At 36.9% G+C, this 19,021-nt stretch overlaps 1 protein-coding gene across 2 annotated transcripts in view; it reads left to right on the top strand.

The window, feature by feature from the left end:
* The window catches only part of RELN (reelin), a 459,089-nt gene that overhangs the window by 223,689 nt on the left and 216,379 nt on the right, over positions 1–19,021 (top strand). For both annotated transcript variants that reach the window (XM_023638850.2, XM_070265359.1), the window contains exons 7-8: positions 7,409–7,505; positions 12,389–12,440. In XM_023638850.2, coding sequence (XP_023494618.1) covers positions 7,409–7,505; positions 12,389–12,440 — 149 coding nt within the window. The remainder of the gene's footprint in view (positions 1–7,408; positions 7,506–12,388; positions 12,441–19,021) is intronic.

Below are 19,021 nucleotides of genomic sequence, written 5' to 3'. Positions count from 1 at the left end.
TTTATATGTGGGAGGCCTACCAAGCGGTGCCATGTCCGCACCCAGGATCCGAACCGGCAAACCCTGGGCTGCCGAAGCGGAATGTGCGCGCTTAACTGCTGCACCTCTGGGCCGGCCCCATTGTTGAGGTTTGAATGGAAAGTACAAGGAGCTCCAGTGTCTCCAGAAGTCACCTGATTGCCCAGCTACCAGATGGCCCGCAGGTCCCATTTACTTTGGTGGGACTCGCCAGTTCGTGATCCGACCTCGCCTTGCAGGCCCACACATCAGATTCTGCCAGCACAGGCACTGGGAGCCATACCTGGGGGAAGGGACGTGTTGTCTTTGGGTCAGGAAAATTTATGAGATTTTTCTTTTCTTTTTCCATTTTTAAAGCACTTTTTGTAATCGGAACAAATATTAAAATTATTTTAATATCTATCTTCATTCAGAAATGCTAGTGAATAGACAATTCTGGCTTATAGATGCCAGATTGCTTCTTCGGGGGCCGAGTCCCAGACACGGCCTCCTTCAGAGGCAGTAAATTATGGATAGATAATACAATGTCCTTGGTCTTGGGGACAAAAGGCATGTATCTCAAATGAAAATTTGATGATAACGGATTGTCAGTGAGTTTCCAGGTGATTAACTTGTTTCGGCAGAATGCCATCTAAAGGCTGGGTGATTTCACTCTGCTCTGAGAAGAATGAGCCATGTAATTAGACTGCTCTTGAGAAAATAATATTTCAATTATTTATTTATTGTTATCAGGATGATGTCAGCACAACCGTTCATAAATCTCTGGTTGTGCGAAGGAGCCCAGCCATCTCATTAATCCTCCTCCCTCTTGCATCCTGTATGTCCTGTGTGAGTCACCGTGGTGCCTGGGGACCGGGCCCCGGGGAGGTTACTCTTCAGCTTCCTCTGTGCCTACTGGACGGTTGCTTTGGCATGTTTTCCAGTCTAATAATTTTAAAATCAAGATTAAAAACATAATTATACCTTCAGAAGTGTACTCTTTACAGCACACACGCACATATAATTCTTTATCCCAGACAAAAATAGCCACCTAAATAGTGAAAAGCAAAGAGAGAGAATGGACACCAAAATAACAAGTTTCAAACTGCCAAGAAGCTTGTTATAGTGAAAAACAAAACCTTGGTTCAAAGCATTTCTTTTTCTTTTATGTTTAAGGTTTGACCCTAGTTGTGTTGGTCAACAAGTACCTGCCTTTCGATTTACTGGTTCTTGTATATTTTTGTTAGCGAAGAAAAAACAAGAGCGCGATAGCATATATATAAAATAGTGATGAATTATCTAATGTTGTACATAAGGAAAGGAATATTGAATTTGATTATATACTTCAGTCCAGAAAATTCATTCTTAACATTTTCTCTGAAGTCTCTGGCATCTTTCTTCTTTTTGTACATTGTCATTAACAAAACCAAATTGTTTTATCCTATAAGCGAAAAAAGGAACTTTTAAGAAAAGTCATTGCAGCTTTTAAAAATAAACTGTCAGTCACTGAAGGAGATATGAGTGTGTGCTATCTTCATATGTTTGGAGCCCTAGGCATACCAGTAAGAATAGCCCATTGTTTTTACCCTCCTTAAACACAGGGAATGAATAAATAATTCAACCAAAAAAAATAAATAAATAAACTGTCAGTAAAAGTGATGACAGACATTTTTAGAAATGTGCATTGTTTTTGTAGAATTGGAGTTCTTTTCTCTAACTGGCTGCATTAGAGTGGCGTGGGAAGAATATGGGGCAAGGATTCAGGGGACCTGAGCTCTAATCCTGTTTCATCGTTTGTGAAATGGGGGTTGATGAGACCCAGCGATGTTTCAGGTGCCCTCTAACTTGAACATGCTGTGATCTCTGAACTCTGGTAATGGATAAGCTTCATGTGGAACGCAAGCGTGTGACAAATAGGTTCAGAGGGGGGTTAATAAATTCGGCCTTTGCATGGTCTTTGGGGATAGCAAATTTCCCGTAAAATGTCTTTTAATCGTACTGTTCATGGCAGAATATGTTTTGAGGTGGGCTGTTTTTGTATAAGGTGATATAGTATTTGTCAGATTCTTATGTTCTGTTTTTCATACTGGGAAAAAGAAAAAGAGGGGGGAAAGTTTCTTAGATTAGAGAAATATTCAGTATTACTTTTCCTATTAGCCAGAGAAGCAATTCATTTCTCATTCTTAGCCTGGTGTGTCACGTTTCTTTTTAAATTGAAAAACAAAAGTCTGTCTAACTGGGATTATTTAAAACTTCCTTCTTCCAACCAATCTCTGAAGAATATCTTACCTAACTTTACAAAGCCCATCATTTTCCTGAGAAAATTCAATTGTGAGGCCACAGTTTCAATGTTAGGAATGAACAGCACTTTTTTTTTTTACTCTGAGACTGAAGGAAATTGGACTGCTCATTATTCAGCAAATTGAACTCCAGTTTTTAGGAATCTGTAGAACTTTTCCGTAAGGAAAGAGGAGGATTTCAGGCTACTAGTATTCTTCACAGAGGGCACCCATTGGGGTTAAGGACCTAACTCTACTCAACAAATTAAACTGTTAGACACAGAGGCATGAGGGAAAGAGAGGAGCGTTGGTCTTTAAGAGCACTCAGGTACTATTCTGAATTTGGGGGTAAGCCAGAAATTACTTTTCTTGGAATTTGGATGTTTAATTACATCTGTAGGTTTTTAAAGCTCATCTTGTCTTTCTGACCCGGATCACTATTTTCTTCTGGGAAGCCATGAGCACTAGTTGCCCTGTGTACTGCCTTTTTTCTATCAGGGTCATTGTGTTCATTGTGAAATTATGACTTATCTTTTTCTTTATGACAGTAGCATTTGTATGTGTAGTTGCACAATGCTTAGCTTTAATTATAGGAAAATATTAGGAAGGTCATATTGTAAGTTCACTATTGGGAAAGTCACGATGAGCAGCAGAGATTGTTAGGAACATGAATAGAAAATAACCCACTGCCAATAATCGTGGATAAGTGAGCGGAGATAGGCTCCTGTTGATTGAAGGGTCATGATGATGATCAGAGCTTTCCAGAAACCAGACTAAGGACAATATGATTGTTCCCCAGGGACCCACTCTTGGACCTCTTCTCTCCTCACTTTGTGTATCTTCACTTCCCCCCTGACCCCCAAAAATATACACTTCTGTGATTTCAACCATATCCTGAACTGTCACGTTGGTGCCAATCTCCTTTCTCTAAAGTTCAGATACATATAGTCATCGTTAGCTGACCATCTCCAGTTGTCACCATAACCGGAGAGCGGTTAGTTTCTAAGCCCTGTCATTCTCTAGAGTTGTGCCACCCAGTACAGTCGCCACTGGTCACATACGTCTGTTGAGTGCTTGAAATGTGGCTAGTCTGAGTTGAAATATTCTGTGAGTGTAAAATGCACCCACAATTTGAAGACTTAGTATGAGAAAAGAATGTAAACTGTCATTAATAATTTTATGTTAATTGCATGTTAAAATATAATTTGAACATATTGGGTTAAATAAAACATTAAAATTAATTTCACCTGTTCTTTTTATTTTTTAATGTAGCCATTAGAAAGTTGAAAACTATGTATGTGGCTCACATTACATTTCTGGTGAATAGCAATACTCTAGAGTTGCCCACCTTTCTCCATCTCCACCTTATTTCAAGGCACGATTATGTCTTATTTGTGTTACTTCAATGGTCCTGTCTTTTCTACCCCCAACCTATCATTTGCTCGAGTAATTTTCCTTAAAGTTGGGTTTGTATCATGACTTTGGAAACAGAAAAATGGGAGTTTGAACCTCAGTTCTATAACTTAGAAGCTGTGTAACTTTGGACAATCATTTAATATCTCTAAATCTCAGTTTTAGCATCCTCCAAATGAGGATAAAAACAGAGGGAGAGGGTTTTGTATGAGTTAATTGAGGCATTGCCTGTAGAGCTCCTGGTCTGGTACTACCACTTGGTAAATGGCACGTGAGGCCTTCCATGAACTAGTTCCTGTTTTCCGGCCCCACCCTTCTCCATGTACCAGCATGGTTCCAGCCGTACTAACCCACTGAAGCAGCAGTTCTACTTATGTGTTGTAATCCCTGCATTCTTTGTGCCCTATCCCACCCTCACCTTTCTTCCTTGCTTGAGTAACTCTTATTTCTCATTCGGGACCGGTTCTGGGACCATCTTCTTTGGAATCTTTCCCTTGCTTCCTCGGTCCAAATTTGGTACCATCACAACCAGTGCATACTCCTGTTATACGGAGTGAGGAGCTATGGGAAATGTGGTGGGTGTTAGGATTTGCAAGACCTGGGTCCAAATTGCAACTCTGTCAGCTTCGTAGCTGTGTGACTTGAGCAAATGCTTAACTTCTCTGAAGCACAATTTTCTTATTAGTAAAAGGAGGCCACTGATAACTATCTTCTAGAGAGGTTGAAAGGTTTAATGGACTTTAGAGAGTCTGGCACATAACAGAATGCAATAAGTAGCTATCATTGCACTGGCATCCTGTATTGTAATTATGTGTTTGTTTCTTTGCCTGTCCTTCTGGAGTGTAAACTCCTGGAAGAAAGTGATACTGTTTTATTGGTCTTTGTGCCACTAAAGCTCACAAAGTGCACATGGGTCCTCAACACAAGTCTATTAATTACAAGAATGAATGAATGAATGGTGAATGAATAAATAACACCATTGGCAACTAAGAGTGGATTGGATTTGATCACCTGGAGGGGTGGGCTTTCAGGATAAATTATAATAAATTATGTTGACAAACTCAGTCAGACTGTGAGAAACTCAAGCAAAGGGCATTTAAAAGACCTTGGCAGGAAGCCGATGGATTTGTTCCATCAATCCTTGGTGAAGCCATTGTACCTCCAAGTAGCAGCAACCCAGTGAGTAACGGCTGATAATTCCAAATCTTTACGTTTCAACAGGGTACCAGTGCCTTTGTAAATTTTATTTTACGTTCCTGGAGCTATAAAGCACAATGAAGAAGAGGAAAGTCAGAGGGCTTCTTGAGCCAAGTGGGGAGAAGAACTGTGTCTGTTTGTTTTTTTCTTGTGTTTATTGGCTTTTTAACTCATGTTATTCCACAAAATAGAAGCACTTCTCTAAACACATTAAACATCTCTTGTCTAGTCACTGGTTCCAGAATGCCAGGCTGTTGGCCATCTATGTCAGAGACACCTTTAAACAATATCCAGGTATCTAGGCTGCACCTGAATCCCGTTTAATCAAAACCATGGGGGAAGAGGCCCTGTAATACACATATTTTATAGAGATATTATTTCTCAACATACGGTTGATTTGGAGACTGCTGATCAGTGTTGATAGATAGAATGACTGCCGCGGGAATTCAGGCATCAGGCCTCAGACTTCGCATCAACAACAACGCTTTCAGTTTATCGTCACAGGAGGAAAATGGCAGATAGCCATGGTGAGGGTTGAACGTTCTTTTCATTTTTCTCTGTCAAAGTTGCTGTTTCTCTGAAGCCCTTTCACAATGACTTGAAGACCAGATAATCCTCATCTATCGCTAAGTAAGAACCCCACTATAATTTTTGTGCTACTTTTCTGTACTTTTATCACAGTCACAGTCCTTGGAAAAAATTAATGTCTGATTAAAAGAATAGAAAAACAGTCGTAAGACATTCATGTATTAAGGTTTTCTGTGGGGAAAAAAATAACTAATATACCAGTTCTGGATGCAAATGGTGGAAATCCATAATAATAATGATAACAATAATAATCCTAAAAGCCGCTAACACTTACATTGTACTAGCTATGTGCCAGGCACTATTCTAAGGGCTTCTGACCGCAGCTTTAGTAAGAGTTGTATTTATGAAGTTGTCTTACATTCATTCATTCATTCATTCGTTCAAGTATTTATGGACTACAACATGCTGGGCATCAAATGGTGAATATGAAATGTGTGTTGTCACTCTTACGACACTCTTCTAATGTCAAGGACAGTTAATTAGAATCTTGCTTCACAGTAATCAAGAGAAGATTTAAATCTCCTACTAAGATTTGCGATGCTTTGAAATACTAGCATTTTAAATTCCATATCAGAAATTGTTCTGTTTATTCTAGAAAAATTAAAGGTTCTTGACATTGTTGATCTCCTTGTCTGGGAACACAGCTCAAAAGGTTATGATAACAGCAATCATTTATTCCATGCAGCACACAGACAGGAAATACTTACATCTCTTTGCCAAGCTTTTACTTACTCATTGTGCTTCTGCCTCTTGGCTTTAGGGGCTGCCTGATATCTTTGCACATTTTTGTCTTCTTCCTACTTGAATGGGAGTTCCTACTCCCTCTTTCTCTGAAATTAGCAAACAGCTGAAAGGGCATAATACAATGATCTCCAAAACAAAGGGCATAGTGCCCTTTCCACAGCATTTGGCACTTGGAATGTAAAAGTCTTTGAAAATGTCCTTTCTGCATGAAATACAGCTCTCATGTGGTTTGAGGTTCAGACAGAGGAAACGTAGATCTTTCTTTCCCCGTGTTAGGTATGTAAGGATTGTAGGTTGAAATGTCACACTGCAGAGCACCTGTAAATGTTCCTGCAAACATGCACAGTCAGATCCAGAATATTCGTACCTTCAATTTCTACTAAAGACATGAATATATTTATTTTTGAAATTCTGACCTAAGGTTTTATTACCACTTCGTTTTATAATAATAAAGAAAGCAGCTAATTAAATTATTTGTCAGTTAAGGTATTAGCTCAGTATCCAAAACTTGCTTGAATTAGAATTTGTATATATTTCATATTAATATATGCGTTAAATATAATCTGATTCCATTATTTTTGGCATGGTATATTTTGTGGACATGCACATTTATTTGAGGACCGTTATTTTAAACATTTACGCTTATAACTCAAAAGAAAAAGATTTAAAATTTGTAAAACATCTTTTGATTTCAGAGGTATAAGTTTTGAGTTCATTATATAGGTGTATATTACTTTGCTTTTCTTTAATATTTGCAAACATCCTTTTATTGGACATAGTATATATTATATGCAATTATTGATAATAATACCATCCGCCATTGTTACGTGCCTCCTGTGAGATTGGTTCTGTGCTCTGGTTTATGTACACTCTCTCATTTCATCCTCATGATAACTATGTGACGTTTAGGTTGGTATTATTTTCCGTGTTTTGCAGGTAAGAAACCGGAGACTTTGGCAGGTTAAATAACTTGCCCACCACCGCAAGTAACTGAAAGCACTGGAATTTAAGTTCTAGTATTTCTGGTTTCATGTTTCCTTAACATCTCACGGTACACAAAGACAGTTACCTACCTCAAAATGTTAGTTTGAACTGAATAACAATAAGTGTTACATCTTTTCTTACCTGAGCAATAAACCAGTTTGTGCTCCTTAGTTCACAGACTGAGGATGCATTCTCTGTTCCCACAGGGTGGAATGTAACAACTGCGAGACTGGCGAACAGTGTGGTGCAATTATGCATGGCAATGCTGTCACCTTCTGTGAGCCATATGGTCCAAGAGAATTGGTAAGTATATGCTATTTATGTACATTATTCCAAGTACATTGTTTTTACTAAGCTTTTTGCCAACAAAAGGTTCTTATGCTGTCATAGTTCAGATAAAAATTTACAGTATTATTTATATTATGAGTCCTATTACAGATATCTCAAAATTGGGAGCAGTGATTTTATGGTTTATTTTCAAATGTAAAAATAAAGAATTCACTAATAAAATTGGCAGCATCAAGGGATCTCATTAAACATGGTGCATTATTATGATTAGATGGCTTTTTAAAAATATGGGTACATGTGTGACATATGACATACATGCCACGCATTTATTATATATATATTGTTTATATAACATATCTAAATAATTATATATGTAATTATATATATAACATATCTAAATAATTTATGACTTTATAAGTTCTTGTATAAAGCTTTACTTTTAAACTTTTTACTTTCTCCTCGCAAGCCAAAAATGTTAGATAAGTAATTTTATCTATTATTTTTAAACTTTTTTCCTAACCACAGAGGAACTTTAATGATTTTTTTTTTTGAGTGAAAGAGCACACTGAATAAACCAGTTTTTAAAAAATTTTGGTTTATGCCAAAATGTTCGGGAGCAGGTTATTTTCCTCTAGTTTAGACTGATTAGACTTTGCTTGCCAAAGATACGTTTTTGGATCATCTGTAAAATGAATTGTGAGCTCTCTAACTTGAAAGCAGTGAACCCGAGAGCCATCAGCATGTGGCCGACGAGCCTTTTGTTGTTACTCTGTTCTTGTTTCTGGCGTGAAGACTACCCTCAGTTCCCATTCTTGAAAAAGGATCTAACAGCAATTGTTGTCTCACACCCCTGGCTCAAGTTCTTTGCTCCCGATGTTCTCCTCGCAGCATCTCTCATGCTTTGCTTTTCTGCTTTTTGACTTGAGCTTCAAAGCTGCTTCTCCTTTTTTCTCCCACATCTTCCTTATCATGGGGCTTTTAGTAACAGGTTGTATTTTTCACCCCTATGTCACACATTCTGTTTCAAATTCATTAACTTTCAAAGAGGCCAAAAGACTGACTTCCACAGTAAAAAGGAGGAGAAAAACTAGCTAGGCAATTAAAAGAAGATTTAGTTATCAAAATGTGAAAGTTAATTAATTTTTACAACATGGGTCTTATTTTATGCTGCTTGAATACCCCTTTCATGGCAATGGATACATTTAATTTATTAAAGATACAAGCTTCAGAACATTGATAAATTGAAGAGTTTTTAGTTGAAATTAGAACACAAACAGAATTAATTGGATGCAAATTAAAATAATAGGTGCTCATAATTCAAGACTCACGAGGTGTTGTAATACTCCTGCAGACAAATGTGACTCTGTTAGTGAAGTTCTTCTGGAAAAAATGAATTTGCTAGTACATTTTAAATAATGTACCATGACTGAATTAATTATCTATAAACCTTAAACAAAATTAAATTTTTGCCATAGTTAATTGAGCTTAGCATAAATGCCTGTTTTAGAATGTTCTCTCGTTCAGTAATATTTCTGGAAATGCTTGGCAAATTCTTTTTTATTTCTACTGATTAATAGGAAGTAAAAATATCTGAGAAGATAATGCCAAATTTCATATTTCTATGGCATAAAAGCCAAAGTATTTAGTTTATTTGATCCCACGTATATTTAATCCTGATTGTTTCACTATATCCCAGCTTGTTTAGCATTTAGAATGTATACACCTAATAGGCTGGTTTTGAAGTATATTATATAATAATGTGAGATTAGCCTTTCAACTATAAAGGAAAATATTCAAAATAATTATCTTCATCCAAGAAAGAAAAAAACGTATGCAGATTTATATTCCCATCACAAGTATGTTCCTAAGAAGAATTGTGTTGTAGACGCAAAGGGACTGGAATGAAGAAGATACATGACAGTGATGGAGATGACATTCACATTTTACACACTAGCAACTTCTAATTTTCAAAAAGTTTTATGCTCTATTGGTGTCCCAGGGGCAAAAATGTATATTGTACCCAAGTTGTATTTACAGGAGGCATTAATCGAATGAAAACTGAGGAAGTCAGTTGTCAATTAACATGCTATTATGTTCACTAAAATTCAGATATTTGCATGGTGCTTCAAAACTGAATCAAGTCGAAACGGTTGTGCATAGGAACCAATGAAAATTATCAGCCCCCAAACATCACTTTTTAAAAAAATACGCCTTCTTGTTTTTCATAAATCCATTTCTTAACTGAAGTTGTGAAACAAAGAACCATAGACAAAGAACCTTAATAGGCTAATGCTTTATCTTTTACAATGCCGAAAAGAGCATCTCTATGTTGTGAGTTTAGTCAAATGGCCATTTCATTTCAATAAAAGCCAGAGTCAGTGAGGCGCATGTGCTCTGCATGGATGTACCACGTGTCGTGTTTTCACTACTCCGGGGCTGTGCAACCCGCACACATTTTTTTGAACCCAGTGAAGTCTTCATATTTCAGGAGGTACACCTAACTTTATTCATTTTCCTAGTCTAAAATAGAAGTAAAGAGGAATTCATCTACCCACTCCTTTAAGAGAAAATGTACTCTGTCAGAGCTTAAAATGAAATTAATTATGTTAGCCACCATTTTTTAAAGAAATTATTTACTGAATTATTCTTACATATTTGGAAATGCATCTTAGTTAGAAGGGCGAGTTTGGGCAAAAACAGCATTAAACCCAATAAAAATTTACAGGGAAGAGGTGCAGAATGAACAGCATCAGCCTACAGTGAATTCTTCAGATTCATTTAGTGATCATACTGATTTCCCATAGTTTGGAGTCTATTGGATAATTTAGGAGCACTGAGATTTGGTAGGAAAAAAGTTCTCTGTCAGTTATTCATAGTCGTTATATTATTTATCAAAAACCTTTAAGAGACCCTTTGGTTTTCAGAATGTCAGATATAAAGGCTCGATAACGTTGCAGATTAAACTTACACATTTGAACTCAAGAATAATAAATAATTTATAATCCCCAAATGTAAATATAAGTGAGTAGATTTTATAGGCAATGCTTCTTGTTATTTTTTTCTCTTCGTCTTCCCTATTTTCTTGTAGCTGACAATTTTACTAATAAACTAAATGGGTGAAGGTAACAAAAGGAGAGTCAGCCATTCCACCAGTCCTTAACTTCTCTGGTGAAAAAAATAAATGTAGAATGAATGACTATTCAAAGTCTAAGGTCACCCTCAGTTAGCACATGTAAGTTGAAATTTGGCAATATTTCAAGCCACTTACTGTTTACTAGCAGTAGTAAAACTTGATCGTGGTGACACAAGCATCATTTGTTATCCCACCAGGCTAAGTATCTAAGATTGTCCAATGTGTTTAATTCTCCTGCTACCAGTAGCAACAACCATGTGCTTTTAACTTATGTAATATCATGGTTTTAAATAACTTATATTCAGGAGTTGTTTAGTAATTCATCTGAGAATCTATTGTTACGTAAAATCAGAAAAGAAGAGCATTCATTCAATTTACTGAAAAATTTTTAAATTTAAGGAGAATTTCCTCTGACACCCTGACACCAGTGATTTTTGCTGCATTAAAATCAGTTGGGAGCTGATACCTATATTGATGTTTGGAGAACTTACAAAATGTCTCTCTTGCCCTCCTCCCTGTCACCTTTCCTCCTTCTTCATGAATTGTGAAGCTGTGTATTTCAAGCACACGTCCAGCCATCTTTCCAAATCGAGGAGTAGAAACGGGAAGCCCATGTGCAATCTTTTGATATTCACATCTCTGCTGAATTCTGGCAGAGCAAGAGGCTCGCTCACTGTTTGTCCACTGGTTTCCATGGCAATCATGAACTGGGCATCTCTTGACCCTTCTGCAGTTGTGGATCCATCACAAGGGGGCTAACAAATGCAGGGACAAGTGTAAGGATGTTATTATGATATGTGAGAAGTGGAGGTAAGACAGCCTACTGCTTCTGCCACCATGAAACACAGGTATACACTTTGTTCTATAGGGTGTGGTCATAGCAGGCACCCCATACTTTAGCTTACGGGGGTGGGAACCCAACAAGAGAGTGATTGCAAATGAGAGTCTTAATTCTCATCTTGTTTGTGCTGATATGAGTCAAAGTCACTGCTCCAAAGAACAAATAAATAAAAATTCAAAAAATTTAAATTTATTTAAAGTTAAATAAGGTACCGTTCCTCGTTCAGAAGCGGGAAAATCCTTTAAGCATGCTTCTTCACAAAACTAAGGGAAAGGAATAGAAATGTGTTGGAAGGGTATTTCCGATCCATAACTTTTTTTGAAGGAACAGTTTTATTGAGAAATAATCCACATAGTCTATAATTCATTCATTTAAAGTGTACAAGGTTTTTAGTTTATACACAAAATTATGAAACCGTCACCATAATCAATTCTAGAACATTTTCATTGTCCCCCAAAGAAATGCTGTCCCCTTTTGCTGGCATAATTCTATTTACTTTTCAAAATAATCTTATTCTTCCATTTGCTCTTAATTTACCTCCCGATTTTTGTTCGGTAGCCTTTTTATAGTCTTCCCTTTGGGCCCCAGAACTGTTGATGTAGGCTGGAGGGGAGGTGGTGGGCGCTGTATCAAGTGCCCTCACAAGGTTACCTGGTAGATTGCACTAAAAACAATTTTCAACAGGACTGGGAGTATACCATGAATGCCTAAATCAGGATCTCACAGCTTCGTTCCCCACAGGGAAACATGAAACATGTGTGTTCAGACACACTGATGAAAATAAGCTGACCACCTGATACATACAGCCTGTTAATGGCCCCTTTCTTTCCTCTTCTTTTCGCACTCCCCTCCTCCCGACATCGTCCGCCTCTTTCTCCTCCTCTCTTTCTCTCTCATCTTATTTTGGTGTATTCCTTTTTCTAGATTACCACAAGCCTTAATACAACAACAGCCTCTGTCCTCCAATTTTCCATTGGTAAGTGTTTTTAGCAATTATAGCAATTTAACTTGGAAATGTTTGTTTTAATCATAGCGTACAATCAGGATTATAGTGCCAAATGGTTTTGGATTTAGAGAAGAGTGAGTCTTAACTTGGTAGTGAGTAATTTAAAACATTTAAAAGTGAAAGAAAAAAATATTTAAATGCTACATTCTGGTCTCACGTCTCTCCAGCAGGGAGTGGCATTTAAAAATGATGCAGATAATCTGCAACATCTTGAAGTGATTTATATGGATTTTGAATGCATTGGATTTTTCTGTTATAGCAGAATTACCTTACTAGCTATTTTTTGCTCAGATTAAGATTGAAATCTGTTCTATTTCCTGCACTCTTACTGACTAGTAGGGAAAGAGATGATTATGATCATTGGTGGCTGAGAGAAATCAATTAGGGCTTCATGTTTGACGTAAATAATCTGTGTTTAATTCAGTCATGGATAATGAAAAAATTAATATATCTGGCAATATTTCTTCTAAGTGCTTTTGTAGTAGAGCTAAAAATTCCTACCCAAAGCATTCAATAAAATAAGGTACCTTGTGAGCAAGCATTTATGGTTTTGCTGCCTGTTATATTACTTTCTATTCTAATTTTCAAAGGTATATATTAATACATAACATGTACGAGTTTCCAAAGGGAATGTTCCAGGTGAGGAAAGATATTGCTTTCTAGGTGGGGGTTAGCTCTATTGATCGTGGTCCCGTAACTTGGAAACCTCCTCCTGGCCCCTCCTGGTGACGTGAGGATGTCTGGGACAGCCTCCTCGGTATCCACCACCTTCACCCTCATATCTTTGGAGATCCACTTTCAGTGAAAGGACTGTATCCCTCACTTGCCTGGTAGTCCTAATTGCAAATCAGTGTTCTCATAGCCGGGAGCCCACTGTGGTTGATTGTGCCCAAGAGCAATTTTCTTCAAGTCCCACGGTTGTCACTTATTCATCAGTGTGCCTCTTTTCAGCTTCTGTAGGTATTATGTGAAGTTGCCTGATTACAGTTTGAGTTATTTTCTTCTCACACTGATAGCATTACCTACAACAATTTGCAGACTATTTAGAAGTCCGTATGTGGTCATAAGAAGGGCGTTAGCAAAGACAAAACAATGTTTTTTTTATGAGAGGGTTTTCTTTGTTCTATTAGCAAATGTATCCTAAGTTTTCTATAGTGAGCACGAAATATAGTAAGCATCACTTTATGCTTTCTATAAAGTGAACTTTTATAATCAGAAAAAAATAGTGTTTATTTTTTAAAAGTTGTGGTTCTAGAAAAACAAATTTTTAAAATTCTAGCATGAGAGGCAAGTAACTTAGAGGTTCTTAACCAGAATAAATGTGTTTAAATTCTTTATGCTATTAATATAAAAAATAAGCTGAGTAATGTTTTCCTGTTTATCTGTATTCTGAGTGCATATTCTTACTTTTTGCTAGAGCAATGAATATTGATTTCAGATATTATCTCTCAGCAATTAAAGAATACAAGAGAATACGCTTTAAAATATATGCCTCATAACCCTACTAGTATTTGAGTTTTATTCAAGGTAGGAGAGATCCAGCAGCAATTAAATTATCCTTCCTTAAAGGAAAACAAAGCCTGTTTTTGTAAATGTAAAGAGTGTGCTGTAGAGAGGCATAGATTCTTTATGTCCTCACCTTTCAATAGCGCCCTCCCACGAACTGTAGAGCTGACGAGACAGGGCCGAGAAAGGCAGTTAATCAGGGAAAGCCGAGTTTCGTACCTGAGACCCAAAACTCAGAGCAAGCACCATGCCCAGGTCTTGGGACTAGTCCCAAATCCATGACTTAGCAAGAGCCCTTGGTTTTCCCACGAGCCAGAGGGATGCAGCCCACCAGGCCAGAGAGAGGCTTGTATTATTTAAAGCCTGAGTTGAATGCTAGGTTAGAAGACTGGAAGAGTGACAGAATCAGAGGTTGGAGAGAGTGAGAGATCTCAAGTTTATAACTAAAAATTACACTTAGAAATCTTTTAAGCGGCAGTTTTAGGGTCGAAAGTGAAATTCTAACATGTCATCGTTTGGGAGTGAAATAGAAAATATTTAGTAAAAGAAATTATAATTTACTGCTTAGAGACTTCATTGGGAAATTAGTTTACTGCATTTTGAGACTAAAAATTGGGGAACTAAGAAGGATTAGGGTGGCCAAGAATGTAGTGGCAGACCATTAGCTGTAAGGTGTATGGCGTTCTGTGGTAAATACAGTATAGTGGGCAGAACCTTCCAGAAATAATTTTGTGTATCTTGTTATGAGTACTTGGAGTAGCATCATTGTGTTTATATAGATGGTGTGAAGGCTAGACACAAATTCCAGAGATGTTGTAATTGTGTGTGTTCATCCTGAGCTTTACAAGCCCCACGATAACCAAATACAAAAATAGCAACAACAGTCAGGTAGCCATTGCTTTTATACTCAGTTCAACAATTGTATTGAATATGTTATAAAAAACACTGTAAGTCGACAGTTCAACATTTACATTTTTTTGTGTTTTGTGGAATTCTCCCAATCTATACTAATACAGTCATGCACTGCATAACGATGTTTCAGTCAACGACAGACCACATCTGCAATGGTGGTCCCATATGATTAGTACCACAGAGCCTAGGTGTGTAGTAGGCTATACCATCTAGGTTTGTGTAAGTGCACTCTATGATCTTCGCACAATGATAAAATCGCCTGACCATGCATTTCTCAGAATGTATTCTCAATGTTAGGTGACGTATGTCTGTAATGTGGTTAAATATGGTCAGATTTAGTGTCACTCCTCAGAAAGTCCTTTAAAATGTTAAATGTTTGTTGTATAGTGTGAAGATTTAGATGTAATATAGGAATTTTCTAGCGGATTCTATCATTATTTATGGCTTCAGTGGTGAATTATGTTCATAATTATTCACGTACAACAACACAATAGAATAAATGATTGCCTTGATATTTTTATATTGCTCTTGTAAACATTTTGAATTATATGACAAGCATTATCCAAAAGAATCCCAAGTACCTCAGAATATGTATAAAGAAATTTCTTGAATTATTAAGGAATATCTCAAACTGTCTCAATGCAGCAATGCTTTCCCAACTCTTCTAATGTATATATACTATGTATGTGTGTGTGTGTGTGTGTGTGTGTGTGTATACACACATACATTTATGCATAAATATACAAGCTATCTTAACCAAATGAGTTTTAAAGTTAAAGCATTCTGAAAATGCAGTTCTGCAAGCTGAAATTTATCAACAGCTAAATCATCTTGAAAAGTGTCCTAGAATATTCGTAGAAGAACTTTTCATTTTTCCATTCCAATGAAAGATCTCATATCCATTTCTGTGCTGAGGCATCGATCCACTACAGTCCTCACTTGATTGATTAGATTCAACTTGTAGAATTTATGGTTGTAGCCTTAGGAGCATTTACCCATTTCCTTTAGATTTCCTCCGGGATAGGAAAGAAAATTTGAGATGATACCCTTGCAAACCGTTATCTTCCAGATGCCTCCAAATTCTGTTTTCCCAGGCAGGATCCTGCTCCCAAGGGAAGGGCTTGTAGTGCTTTGTATCCATCATTCACTGAACAAGATTTCACTGAATATTTACTGTGTGCCCAGCCCTGTTCTGAGCTAACTTTAACTCTGGAACAAAAAAGTGAGAAAACAGCATATTTTTACAGTGCTTAGTGGTGTGGGAGAGGCGTATGGAGCCTGAAACCTCCATAGCACCGCCAGATTGTTATAAACAGAGATGGACGTATGTACAGGTCCCCATAGTGGCAAGGCCTAACTAGGTCTTGCAGAGGAGAGCCATTTAGGAAGGCTTCTTAAAGAGGAGAATCCTTGAGAGCAAAGAATGTGAGTCAGAGAAGGACAAAAGTTTTCCAGGTGAGAAGCCAGAGTGACATAAGCAAGCTATAGGGTGGAAACGTCAGTGTCCTCCTAGAGCAGAAGGACGGGCCAGGGGTAGCTGTGAGCAATGTCAGATGAAATTGCGTCCATCTGAAGAGTTGATCAAAATGGGCTGGGGTTTTTTAACTCATTTAATTGACAATAGAGGTGAGCAAAATGGCCTCTTTCTCTCTTGAGCAATAAAAATTATAATGAAATTAATTCCTAGGAAAGATTATTTGAACAGTTGTGTTAAGTGTGAACTTGTCCCTTCCTTGATATAAATCTGCATTGACTACTCAGCAAGAACTTGCCAATATCCTTCTACAATATAGCCCAGCTCTTTCTTCAGATTAACAGAATTCATCAGTCAAATGGGGATTAAAGGTAGAGCATTTAAAAACAGATGCCATGAAGAGCAAACAGTTTGGCTTCGGAGGTAAATCTATCTTGTCCATCATGATGTTCTCAGCCCTTAGCCCCGGGACTCAAAATAAGTATATGCTCATAAATATTTCTCACCTAAGTGACAAGTAACTATTACAGACACATCTGTAATAGTATGTAATCAAGTGCTAAATTAGTGTGATGCAGACATTTCATGCCAAGAGAGGATTTGGGGGAGGTGAGCTGAGGACCTCAATCAATGGAAAAGATGACCGAGAAGAAAACAGAAAAGCGCCAATAAACTATGTTTTTAGTGAAGCTAGTGGACAAAAATATATATCCATGTATTTATCAGTTCGTTATCATTGAACTAGCTAGAATCTATTATTTGTTCATAATTTATAGAATTAGTAGCTTTTTTCTTTGGTTTTACTTATGAATTTAATTCAATTAAAGATTTGAAGTTTTGTGTATGTGTTTATTTCTTTTTACTGCTTTTTTGTTTGTTTCAAGACAGAAGAAGGTCATTAAATCGTAAATGTTTTATATCTACAGATTAAGATATGAAAATGTCCTTAGGCCTGAATTATTCTTTTATGTACTGTATGTGCTACAGAGTCTCTGAGACAAATGAGAGTATTTTGAAAAATAAGAACTAGAAGATTACAAAAGTTAGAGGTACTCTCATTGATGAATTGGAAGATTGCTTTGTGCAAGAAAAGAGATCTGGCATTATTTTTGCTCAAATAAATATAATGAATAAAATGCCACTAGGAAGAGGTATTATATTGCGTTCAACCTAAGAGGGGCAGTTTTTTCCTCAAGCCTAATTCATAAACGTCTTAATTACTCAGAACTTGGTTCAATAGAGAAACTTGCTCTCAAGTTGGAGGAGAAACTGAGGCCTTCGAATCTTGGTATGAATTGTTGCTCATTTCCTCTGTGAACTTACAGAAATACATTTCTAAATTAGACTCTCATTTTTCTCAAGGGTCACTTTCCTTGGTAAGTGAGTAAGATTGGGGCATTTATTATGAAAGAGTGAAAACTTCTTCTGAAAACCTGAAAATCTCTAAGTATGAGACTAACAAAATCTCTGGTGACTTGAGCTCAAGACAAATACAAATACAAAACAGAAGTTTAGAAAATTTTAATGGTAAAATTAGTTTAATACATATGCTTTACAGGTTAAATACCTATTTTATTTGATTGTAAGATTCTTGGATATAAAAGATATTAAAATAAGACTTGTTTATGACTTGATTTTTAGAGCTTCAAGAATCTATATTAACACAAAGACTGAAATATTTATATAGGGAACACTTCTGTGTTATCTAAATTTAATAAATAAAGGTTTGGAACTGATTATAATTCAGGTTATCCTGCTGCTTCATGCTGGAGTTGACCTATTCCTTTTTATGGAGTATATATTTTAAAAGACCACTATAAACGAACTTTATACATATTTCAAATCCACCTCATCTTAAGTTCTTAAGTCTTATTTCAAGTAATAAAAGGGAATATTCTGAAATAATTGTAAAATTCTACTAAGCACAAGGTTCTGGCAAAGATTGTTGAGATTAATTATAAGTGTCTTTGAATTATTAAAACTGATAACTAAATAATTCTGTGAATTAAAATACGATTTGAAAGATACTATGCCTTTTCCTTTTTTTTTTTTCCTGAGGAAAATCAGCCCTGTGCTAACATTTGTTGCCAATCTTCCTTTTCTTTTTGCTTGAGGAAGACTGAGGAGGATTAGCCCTGAGCTAACATCTGTGCCAGTCTTTCTCTGCTTTATATGTGAGTGGCCGCTTCAGCATGGCTGACAAGTGGGTGTAGCTCCTAGCCAGAGATCCAAACTCGTGAACCCAGGCCACCAAAGTGGAATGCGTGGAACTTAACCACTACAACACCGGGCTGGCCCCTCCATTTCCCCCTTACAATATTTAATTCGTTGTCACTCACCTTGATGAGGTTTAAAAAATAAATATCAGTAATTCATTCATAAATATGTTCTCCTAATATTTATTGAGGGCTGTTAGGAGAAGGGAGATAGTAGCAAACTACAGGGTGAGAAGAAATTGATCATTGGTGTAGACTAAGTGGTCTCTTCTCCATGAAAACTCATCTCATTGCCCCAGGCTGATACCTCTGAAGCCCCGCTATCTCTGTATTTACTTTATGATACTACTTCACTCTACTTTGATTTATTACACTGGCCATTTCTGCACATCCACTTTCTCTCTATATAGCTTAGATGTTCTTCGAGGGCTAAGGAATGTACG

This window comes from Equus caballus, chromosome 4, assembly GCF_041296265.1.
Source record: "Equus caballus isolate H_3958 breed thoroughbred chromosome 4, TB-T2T, whole genome shotgun sequence".
Lineage (NCBI taxonomy): Eukaryota > Metazoa > Chordata > Mammalia > Perissodactyla > Equidae > Equus > Equus caballus.
This window is presented reverse-complemented; position numbering and strand designations above follow the sequence as displayed.